This window comes from Syngnathus leptorhynchus, chromosome 19 (assembly GCF_054491065.1).
Source record: "Syngnathus leptorhynchus isolate UIUO chromosome 19, UIUO_Slep, whole genome shotgun sequence".
NCBI classification, from domain to species: domain Eukaryota; kingdom Metazoa; phylum Chordata; class Actinopteri; order Syngnathiformes; family Syngnathidae; genus Syngnathus; species Syngnathus leptorhynchus.
This window is the reverse complement of record NC_141213.1, coordinates 7,284,861-7,295,455: the sequence shown is the minus strand read 5'-3', so window position 1 is coordinate 7,295,455 and position 10,595 is coordinate 7,284,861. Positions and strand designations below refer to the sequence as shown.

The 10,595-nt window shown below is 51.3% G+C and overlaps 3 protein-coding genes across 5 annotated transcripts; 1 reads left to right on the top strand and 2 right to left on the bottom strand.

The window, feature by feature from the left end:
- Positions 1 to 195: 195 nt before the first annotated feature.
- LOC147041933 (uncharacterized) lies at positions 196 to 2,251 on the bottom strand. The gene is made up of 3 exons (XM_085939427.1): positions 2,068 to 2,251; positions 1,822 to 1,896; positions 196 to 1,728 (listed from the first exon to the last, which is right to left on the bottom strand). Exons 1-3 carry the CDS (start codon positions 2,094 to 2,096, stop codon positions 1,368 to 1,370), a joined length of 465 nt encoding a protein of 154 aa, XP_085795553.1. The 5' UTR covers positions 2,097 to 2,251; the 3' UTR covers positions 196 to 1,367.
- Positions 2,252 to 2,651: 400 nt separating this feature from the next.
- On the top strand, positions 2,652 to 8,711 carry lnx2a (ligand of numb-protein X 2a). Its single transcript, XM_085939422.1, has 10 exons — positions 2,652 to 2,790; positions 4,584 to 5,095; positions 6,005 to 6,216; positions 6,271 to 6,408; positions 6,467 to 6,666; positions 6,778 to 7,359; positions 7,435 to 7,612; positions 7,682 to 7,901; positions 7,963 to 8,121; positions 8,189 to 8,711. Exons 2-10 carry the CDS (start codon positions 4,683 to 4,685, stop codon positions 8,322 to 8,324), a joined length of 2,238 nt encoding a protein of 745 aa, XP_085795548.1. The 5' UTR covers positions 2,652 to 2,790; positions 4,584 to 4,682; the 3' UTR covers positions 8,325 to 8,711.
- Positions 8,712 to 8,753: 42 nt separating this feature from the next.
- gtf3ab (general transcription factor IIIA, b) lies at positions 8,754 to 10,475 on the bottom strand. 3 transcript variants are annotated; one of them, XM_085939423.1, is made up of 9 exons: positions 10,266 to 10,475; positions 10,109 to 10,203; positions 9,941 to 10,037; positions 9,758 to 9,846; positions 9,626 to 9,699; positions 9,479 to 9,559; positions 9,175 to 9,407; positions 9,061 to 9,114; positions 8,754 to 8,988 (listed from the first exon to the last, which is right to left on the bottom strand). In XM_085939423.1, exons 1-9 carry the CDS (start codon positions 10,377 to 10,379, stop codon positions 8,866 to 8,868), a joined length of 960 nt encoding a protein of 319 aa, XP_085795549.1. In that variant the 5' UTR covers positions 10,380 to 10,475; the 3' UTR covers positions 8,754 to 8,865. The 3 variants fall into 3 exon arrangements, with proteins under 3 accessions (XP_085795549.1, XP_085795550.1, XP_085795551.1); XM_085939424.1 differs by lacking the exon at positions 9,061 to 9,114; XM_085939425.1 differs by lacking the exon at positions 9,479 to 9,559.
- Positions 10,476 to 10,595: the final 120 nt, after the last annotated feature.

The following is a 10,595-nucleotide window of genomic DNA, read 5'->3' as shown; positions in this document are numbered from 1 at the left end:
CCTCTGGTGGCTGCGCCCACTTGGCGCGTGCAGGTGTGCCCGCACTGGGACCACGTGAGTTGGCTGGGAGGCCATCCATTGGCTGAGCGGAGCGGAGCCTTCGCTAAATTGAACAAAGTAAATATGGCCACGTGTTGACTCACTGGATTTGTGTACAGCACAGCGACCCTCGAGTTTTCATACAAAAAACACATATTGAAAGTTCAAACGACTTGAAATGGACATGTTAAAACCTGACAAAACGAGATGGCTCACAATGTTAAACAGTCCAAATCCAAGCTCTTTTATTTACAATTCCTGTCATTAGAAGTGGCTTCAACTGGGAGTCAAGCGAATGGGAATGAAGGTCAAGCCTTACACAACAAAACGTAAAATCTTCAATTGACAAAAAGTTGCTGGTCACTTCCACTTCTAGTTGGAGGATCAAACTGGTAGAAATAGGAACACAACACAAGAAGTTCCGACCTTGCAAAATAAAAGCCGTACCAACGCCGAACTGTTCAAATGAGTTCCCCCAAAAAAGTGGGTTCAGGCAGCTTTTCCAAACCATTTTAGGCCAATTGTTAGGGCATGTGCGCGCATTAGACCTGCGCTGCGCCCGTGACGCCGATGTGAACGCCTCATTTAACAGCACTTAGCAGCTCCGAGGCGCCGCGCTCGCACCGGCCGGCCGGCCATTAGTCTTGCTCTATGTACACTCCGCGTTAGGCCCCATTAAGCAAGGCCTCTCCTGGTTAGTCGATTAAGCTGGAACTCAATTAGCGACTTTGCGTGTGGCGACTGTGAGCGCTTTGACGCGGTGACGCTTCGCGCAGTCTCCTCACATACGGACACGGTAACCCACTTCATCCCGACATCTGGATCTTGCCCCGTTTTACTGCCACTGGCAGTTTGGGAAGTTACAGTTGTTCAACAGAGCCAATAAAGCGCTCAGCATGGTAATGGGGCTATCACACACGCAATAAAAGAGTATGTGACGCCAATCGGCGGCTGGCTGGATGGCGTTTATATTTGAACATCCTTTGGAAAAGGAAGGAAGTAGTTCAAAAGGAAGATATCTTCCACGTGGATAACGCGATTTACGAAGCGGACTCGATTTAGGTGAAATAGTCACATTTACCCGACTACGTCAAACAATAAAAGGTGTAAACAAGTCAGATGGCGGGAGCTCTTTTAACCAGAGAGACAGCTCTTTTTGTGTCCTTAAATGTTGCCAAAACACAGCATTGAAATGTAAAATCAGCACAAAATGGTGATTGGCGCCAATATCCTCCCTGAGCTACTGAACGAGCACTTTCTTATTTGAATGAGGCGAGAACCTAAAAAGGACTCGCTGTGGAAAATGGATCCATTATTGTTCCAATGGACTAGTGGCCCGTCCTCGTCTTTGACGTTTGCCTGTCTTTTTCCGCCGAGTGTCCATCCGACGTCACGTCCCTCTCGCGCTCGCCCTTACGTCTGTGACTCCGCTCCTGCTCTCTGTCCCGCCTCTTGGCGTCACCGCTGTAGATGTCCTCGCGATGATGATGATGCTGCTGCTTGCGTGAGCGTCCGCCGTCCCGTCTGGAGGGAGGCGATCGGCTGCGGCTCTTCCCACTAGGGGACCTCCGACTCGGACCATGCGATGAGTGTCCCTCTTTGGGCTCGCCGGGCCTACGTTGCAGGCTTGTGGAACGCAGGGTGTTGAGAAGGAAGCGTTTGTTGGTGCCCCGCAATGGACATTTTAACCTGATTAGAAAGGAACACAAACATGGTTTAAAAATGGGCTGTACCTGGCTGAACTGTAATCACCAATAATGACGTCATTAACGGCGGACTCACCATCCTGCGGGGCCCATCGTCTCGGCTCTCAACCGAGCTCTGTCGGTCTCCCTCAGGAGCTCCTCAACAGCACGTCTGCAACACACGCAAATAAGTCAAATGGGACGAAAACAAAGGGCGCAAAAAGCAAAAGAATCAACCCAATGAGCTTAACGTGCGCCATTAGTATGCAGACCGGTAGCGTCTCGGTTTAACCCAAACTGGGCAAACAGCTAACATGAAACGACACGGCAGCTATATACGTACTTTTCCAATTCCTTCTCCTCTTCTGTCATAGCAAAGCGGTTGGTTGCAAGTCAAGCGATAAAGACTCCCTCAAAATTGATTGTTTGATCTTTTAGAGAAACGGACTGACAGCTTGTTTACGGCGCCGGGGTCCTACGTTTAAGGACCTGAAGGCAGTCAAGATGATGCCTGATCGAAAACTCTTAATGGCTATGAGGACGTAAATATTCAATTTTGCTGAATTCGGCTGTCGATCTCAACATCATTTTCATTTTCTTAACTTGCAATGACAGACAAAAAGGCTCTGTGCAAAAAACAGTTACAGTGTGAGCTAACTTATATTTCTTTAAAATACAGCCTACATTAAAGAGAACTGAAACTCCTTTTCATAACAATCCTCCACAGAAACATTTAGGAATACTTGAGTGTTTATACTATTTGTATCATATTTTCTCAGCAATTATATTTGGGGAACGTGGGGGAACGTGGGTGTGTGCGCGTTATTGTTTTTAGTCCACGCAGGCATATTTACTCAAGCCACTCGCGAAGTAGATGCGCGCGCTGCCTCCTTCCGATGATTGACAGCGGTGGGCGTTTACTCGCGGGTTCGCAGGGACGCCGTCAGTTTGCGGAGAGTGCGTGGATTTGAGGCGCGAGACGCTAACCATCGCATCCTTCCACAACCAGCACCACATCCACCTCTCCTCCTCCGAGATGCAAGGCGCGGAGGAGCATCCGGATTAGGTAACATGACATTTGCGTGCACGTCTACAATGTCATTGTGTGTATGCGTGTGCGTGTGCGTGTGCGTGATGAGGGTCTCGGCTTCGTACTGGTGCTGAGGGCTTGGAGATGGAGTCAGACAGATGCTCACGTTTCCATCGTGACACTGCAGTGGAGGTGCCAGCCTGCAGGATGGAGGACAATGACAAAATGAGTATTGACATTTTGGGGGGCATTTTGCAGGCCTGTTCATGTAAAGTAGACAAAACCAGCCCAAAAAGATATTTTGAGCAAAAGAGCAAAACATATTGTGGATTGTGGTGGGATTAGATTAGGTCTGACGGCTTTATTGACGTAGGACGGCAATGACACCAACCTTGGGATTAACTGAGAAATGTTCAAATCGGTGACAAGCGACTCACTGGTTGGTGTCTACAAGTGTGGTGCGGTGATGTCACAGCTTTGTTTTAAACAAAAACACAGGGAGCCTTGTGTCCTCATGCTTAATTCATGTCCAGCTGCGGGGATGGAGACACAAGGAGCCAGTCACATCCAAGGAGAAAGAAAGAGAGCATCCTTAAAAAAAAAAAAAAAAAAAAAAAAAAAAAAAAAATAGATGGAATAACTAACAGCCGGACCATGGTAGCTAAGGAGAAGGCGGAGACAGGTTGTCACGGGGACCATAACCAGGGAGACGAGACAAAAAGAGACGGTGGGTTGGAAAAAGCGTGGAGGGCGGGAGGGATCATCATGTCATGTTTCTTCAGCATCCCGTGGATGTCATGCGCCGTGGAAGAGAGCGGGCTCGGCGGCCCGGTACCCATCCCGGTCGCCATGGCGACAACAGGAGCTAATGAGAGCCAGACGAGTGTGGTTCAGCCAGTACGGCCTGGTGTTGGATGTGCAGGCATATCCACATGCTTCGGGAACATTCCACAGAAGAAACACCTCACAACGGTTCTGAAAGAAAGAAAGAAAGAAAGAAAGAAAGAAAGAAAGAAAGAAAGAAAGAAAGAAAGAAAGAAAGAAAGAAAGAAAGAAAGAAAGAAAGAAAGGTCACCTTTGATAAATTGAGCTATTTTTGGTTTTGATCGCCAAGATTTCCAGCCCATTAATCTCTTTCATGCTTCCCAGTCCCCCCTTTCTACGCCTTTTCTATGCTCTTTTTGATTTCTTGCACTGCTTTTCTCTTTTTATAGCTCTCCTATCTGTGAATGAGATTTAAAAGGGCACAAGACGCAGTCTTGAAACTGCCAAAATCAAATGGTTCATTTCTTCATATATGCTGCGTTATCCTCATGAATGTAACTCTTGTCATAGCTCTTTGCAAAGGACAAAGAATATATGACCGAGTACTGTTGTTTTAAAGGGCTCTATTGTCTGTTAGCATTAAACTAGCGGGCCAAGCCACTTGCCCAGTTAAGCACAAAAAAAAAAAAAACACCTGGGGTTATTTGTTTTGGATTGTGAGGAGTAAAAAAAAAAAAAAAAAAAAAAAAAATCCCTGAAAAATGTCCGACTCAATCTCCTTTGTCTTTCAGCATCTTAAAAGCGCGCCGCTTTTCCCTTTCTATTGCTTTCCCCTCCTACTCAATCCCGGATAATTCCCTCCTGGTGGCATTGGAAGATTGCAGTGGGGCGAGAGCAAAAAGAGAGATTATACTGTCAGATTAGTGGACGACGGGAGCAGCAATACATAATCTCAACTGGGGGCTTTTGTGGCGTGCGAGCGAGCGAGCGACACACTGGGCTCACGTGCGCAAAGTATTTGCCGCCAATAAATAAATGCCCTACACTTGTTTTTCCCCAAACAGCGGTCGCGGCGGCCTGGCCTCTGTGATGCGTCATCATCCGCCCGCCGGGGGGGCGTCCGTCCTCGCCGCGTGACGCTTATGGGCTAGAAAGCCGGCGGGATGGGCAGCCCGGGCTGCGAGGCGGACCTCTCCGGGCCCGCCGCCGCCGTCGAGCCCACCCCGGAGGCGCTGTGCTCCGAATGCGGCCAGGTGCACCGCAGCCGGGAGAACCACCTGTACAACTACCGCTTGGAGGTGGACGACGACCTGGTGTGCCACATCTGCCTGCAGCCGCTGGTGCGGCCGCTGGACACGCCGTGCGGCCACACCTTCTGCGCCCGATGCCTGCGCAGCTTCCTGCAGGAGAGAGACTTTTGCCCGCTGGACCGAACGCGGCTGCAGCTGGCGGCGTGCCGCAGGTCCAGCATCCTGGTGCACAAGCTGTTGGACAAGCTGTCGGTCACGTGCCCGCTGACGCCCCTCTGCTCGCTCAGCATGCCCAGGTGTGATCTGGAGGCGCACCTCAAACACAGGTGGGCGCTCAAAATCACTCAAAAGGGTCTTCTGGTTCTTCTCTATTCACGTTCTTTGGCTCCTGGCCCATTTGGACCAGGTGCTCCGATCCCTTCAAGCAGGTTTGTGGTGTGGTGTGGTGTGGGGGGGATTACTGGTCCGTAGGTCATGTGACGAGGGATTAGTAGCTCCCAAGTCATACAGTCATGAGTTGCTCCTCGCCATTCTCACTTTTCTTCTGGCAAGCATGCTAAGCAACTTTAACAGCAGAGATCTTTTCAATCACTTTTTCTGCGAGACGGCCAAGGGCAACCCCGGCTTGTGGTGAGTAGATGGCCAATGTCTGATTAAATTGGAAAACTAGTTTGATGCTTTGCATGCATTTGAAGAACACGCCTGCCGTCTTTTCCGGATCTCAGTACCTGGAGTCTTTTTGGACCATTTTAGGTTCTTTGAGTTTCTCAAAAGTGATTTGTTGATTTTCTCCAGCTATGTTTTGACACCTGGCTAATTACGGTTTATCCACTTGTCACTGAGCATCTTCAAGGGGATTTTACATGAACCGGCTAATGCTAACGAGCACTTTCAAGCTTTTCTGATACTGCTCCTTTTTTTCCTCTTTTTCTTTTTGTCTCTTACCCACACTCCCTTCACACGCCTTGGAATCCGGCCGTAACCCAGAAGGACCGATAAAGGCCTGCTTTGCTAGGATTAGCGCAACCTTTTTTAAATAAAGATCAGAGCGACTTAAAAGATCCAAGATAGTAACAGGAGTCAAGTGTATAAGTGGATGGACTCCAGATGAGGTGATTCAAAGGGGAAAGTGACAACCCCACGTCTGCTTGGTGCCATTTCCCTCTGGAGATTTGTATATTTAAAAAAAACACGAGTCCATTTTGCTTAAGTGACTGTTACCTGGCGTTACCAAGGTGTCCAGGCACACGATGTCAGCAGACCGGCTGCAAGGAGAGCGTCGACGACCGACCGGCAGTCAAAAGTCCTCCGCCATCTCCTCGGTCGCCCCAGACCGACCTGGGCGACGGAACGCCCTCGCCGCCGCTGGGCAGCGACAACCCGCCGACGCGGACGGACGAGGCCGGCCTGGACAACCCCGCCTTCGAGGAGAGCACTGAGGAAGACAGTGAGTTAGTGCCAAAAATGGATACAGAGTTGCTTTTGAATTGTGCTCCTTTAGGTGTGCTGGGGATGGAGTGCATCATCCCCAGGGTGAAGCGACCTCTCAGCAACCCCTGCATCCACCTCCTGCGCTCAGTCAGCTCCACTTCCTCTGGCTGGGACTGTCCCGAGTCTCCTCCTCTTTCTGCGGAAGAAGGTACAATCAAGTTCGGCCGTTGGTTGGAGCGGGCGTTTCAGACCGATCGGTTTGCCAGGCTGCGTCAAGTTGCCGTCGCTCCCGGAAGGCGAGATAACGGCGGTGGAGGTGCACAGGGCCAACCCCTACGTGGAGATGGGCATCAGCATCGTGGGCGGCAACGAGACGCCCCTCATCAACGTGGTCATCCAGGAAGTGTACCGGGATGGCGTGATTGCACGGGACGGAAGGCTGCTGGCGGGGGATCAGATACTCCAAGTGAGATGAGATATTTTCTCTCGCCGGGAGGGGTGGTAGGGACACCCGACACTGGCTTGCGTGGCATAATTACTCCCCCCAAAAACGTTAACCCTGGCTTCGTCTGGCAAGGTGAACAACGTGGACATCAGCAACGTGCCGCACAGTTTTGCCCGCTCCACGCTGGCGCGACCGTGCACCACCCTGCAGCTGACCGTGCTTCGAGAACGCCGCTGCGCATCGCGGCCGCCGCCTGCCGTTGCCGCCGTCCCCAACGCCCCCTGCTCCACCCCCGAGGGCAAGCCGCCGAGCCCCGTGTCGCTGAGGATCACCTTGCACAAGCGTGACTCGGCGGAGCAGCTGGGCATCAAGCTGGTGCGGCGGACCGACGAGTCCGGGGTCTTTGTCTTGGACCTGCTGGACGGGGGACTGGCGGCCAAAGACGGCCGACTGCGGGGCAACGACCGCGTTTTGGCCGTCAACGACCAGGACCTGCGCCACGGGACCCCGGAGCAGGCCGCGCAGATCATCCAGGCTAGCGGCGAGCGCGTGCACCTGCTGATCGGCCGACCCAGCAAAGGCACTCCGCCGCCGCTGCCGCCGCCAAAATCCAGCTCCACCAGAGATCTCTACTGCCTTGATCACTTCCTGCCTAACCACAGCACCAGCCCCAGCCTGCTGCCCTTGCACCTCTCCCGCACCAGCACGCACCGGGTAAACGCATCCGACTGGATCTAAAATGTTTGGAGCTGCCTGGCAAAATGTTTTTGGACGACTTGCTGTTTCCAGGACTTGTCCCAGTGTGTCAGCTGCAAGGAGAAACACATCACTGTGAAGAAGGAGACCCACGAATCTCTGGGCATGACGGTGGCGGGCGGGCGGGGCAGCAAGAGCGGCGAGCTGCCCATCTTCGTCACCAGCGTCCAACCGCACGGATGCTTGTCGAGGGACGGAAGAATCAAACGAGGTGAGAGCGCCCCCTAGAATGCCGATAAACAAGCAATTTTTCGAAGACGAGATTCTTGCTTGATGTCAGGCGACGTGCTCTTGAGCATCAACGGCCAGGACCTGACCTACCTGAGCCATGGCGAGGCGGTGGGCACCCTGAAAGCCAGCGCCGCCTCGGCCTCGGTGCAGCTGCGCGTGCTGGAGGTGAGCATGGTGGAGGAGCGCCAGCGCGACCGGCTGCTGAGTCACGACGGCGAATTTGACGCCAACTGGTCGCCCTCCTGGGTCATGTGGCTGGGACTCCCGAGGTAGGATGAAAGAAATGAGGGGCCAATTTCACACAACTTGATTGGTTCATGTGGCCTGCAGTTACTTGCACAGCAGCCACGAGATCGTCCTGCGGAGGAGCCACCCCGGCAGCTGGGGCTTCAGCATCGTCGGGGGCTACGAGGAGACCCACGGCAACCAGGCCTTCTTCATCAAGACCATCGTCCTCGGCACGCCCGCCTACTACGACGGCCGCCTCAAGTGAGTGAGACGCCGTTCGTCGCCGCCGCCTCCCCTTTATTGACATTATCACACGTGACCTCTTCAGGTGCGGAGACATGATCGTGGCAGTCAACGGCCTATCCACGGCGGGAATGAGCCACTCTGCGCTGGTCCCCATGCTGAAGGAACAGCGCAGCCGGGTGGCGCTGACCGTCGTCTCTTGGCCCGGCAGCCTGGTATAGAACAAAGTCGGGCGTGCGTTGCTCCGCCGGGATTTTAATCCAGGACCAAAAACCAGGAGATTGTGCCATGCCGCTGGACAACACATTGCTGCGCTCATGTCATCTTCCCTCTAGCGCTTCCCGGGTGAGGGTTCAGTATCCTGTAATCATTTCCTTCCACCCATGTTCACAAAGCGCTGTAGATTCCAGGGCTCCATTAAAGAAAAAAACATCACATTCAACTCCTGCAATGGACCCAGCTGACTACAAGGAGGGAGGCCTCATTTTAGAAAGCTGCCACAACCTGGGGCTGGCTCATCATGCACTCAGGCTTCATCACCATGGCAACCAGCTGCCCCATCAGCTGTAATTTTATACATGTGAATGTGTCCTTTTTGTTATAATAAATATTTCCTGAAAAAAAAAAAAAAGACAAGAATCACTGAAGCCTTTGCAGTAGACTTGATGTTTTAATTTTAACCCCCCCCAAAAAAATGCCCAAACTGAAATTCTCTAGCCAACTTTTTTTTGTTGGGGGGGGGGCAAACAAATGATAATAGCCTCAAGATTTAAAGTCTTCCAAATGAATCTTGTGCAACTTGGCAGCAAGCTTGTTGGTCTCAGCAGCTTGCAGCTTGGCCGGTGCGACACTCCACGACTGCTGCTTCTTCCTGTGATCCAACTTCTACAAGATAGGGGGTAAAAAAAAAAAAAAGTCATCTGGAAGCTTCAACCATGTATGGAAAGGCGGTCTTGCCTTCAGCTTTTTCTTAAGAGGATCGTGCACCACTCCATGCCGCCATAGACTTTCCTAATACAGAGGATTTATATCATGAGGACTCCAGCATACTGTCCACAAGCTCCAGTTTACCTTCATGGTAAAGTTCTTGCTGCAGCCGGGGTACGCGCAGCAGAAGGGCTTCTTCCCCTCGTGGTCCCCCTGGATGTGGATGTCCAAGTTGAAGCGGCGGGTAAAGGTCTTGGCGCAGCCTTCTTTCGGACACGGGAGGCTGGCCTTTTTCAGGGTGTGGCGGTGGAGCTCGTGCTGGCGCAGGAACCAGCTGTTGTTGAAGTGCTTCTCGCACGCCGGGCATGGCAACTTAACTGCAAAAAAAAAAAAAAAAAGAACAAAAGAATACAATCCTGTTGCGAGAAAAAGCAACTGCCAATAATACCTTTGTGCGCCTTACGGTGCTTCTGATACTCAGACCACGTTTTTGCCACAAAAGGGCACAGCTCGTTTTCACAGGAGTAACCTTCAAGTCAGATCAAGTTTGTAAACAAACATTTCCAAAGAAAACACGATGCCTTTCCAAACTGACCTTGATGCATTTTCTCGTGGCGCTTCAGCTTGCCAAGCGAGGGGAACCCCCGGCCACAGTCGTCGAAACGACAACTAAAACGGAAAACAATTGGAAGCGTAGGTGTTCACGCAGCCGAGTGGGCGCTCTTACCAAAAAGGCAAACAGCCTTGATGTATCCCCACGTGGGCCTTCAGTTGGGATTTCTTTTTGAAGCTGCTTTGACAGCAGTCTTGTGTACACTGATTAAAATAAAAAAAAGTTACGTAGCAGCCAATAGGGGGACAGGGACCAATTGAGGAATGATCTACTGCTGTGGGTGTGTCAAAATCTTACTTTGTATCGTCTCTCCTCGTGCTGGTGCACTCGAGCAATGTGATTCTTTAAGCCCGCGTGTCGCAAAAACACTTCAGAGCATCCATCTGTCGGGCACCTTAAAGATAAACGCAGAAAACATCTCAGAGCTTCAATTTTGGATAAAAGGGGAGATGCCAAGGGTCTCACTTGTGTGGCTTCTCGCCACTGTGGTTGAGCTCATGCCTGGTGAGCGCATAGCGGGAGCAGAAACTTTTGTCGCAGCTCTCGCAGGAGAATGGTTTCTTGGGGACAAAACCAAACCAAAAAAAATGGAACCACTGGATGATTCTTTCAGGTCACTTACCAATCCTGTGTGCTTGCACAGGTGGGCCTCGAGTTTCCACGACTTTGAGAACTTGGCCTTACACTCCAAAAACAAGCAGATGTAACTTTTTGGACCTTGCAACTGCTCTTCCATCTTTTAGAAGTATTAAACATCCAATTGTGGTTGAGGACGCCGACAACAACCTCTGTCATAAGGGGTAGGACAATTACTGACCTACACCTGAATGCTCACCTGTGCTTGATTTAAATTATTGGATCGAACCACTCAGGACGACTAAAAGGGGAGTCTAAAAAATATATTGTTTTAACAGTATAAAAAAATTGCTGAAAGAAATGATGATAGTGGCTT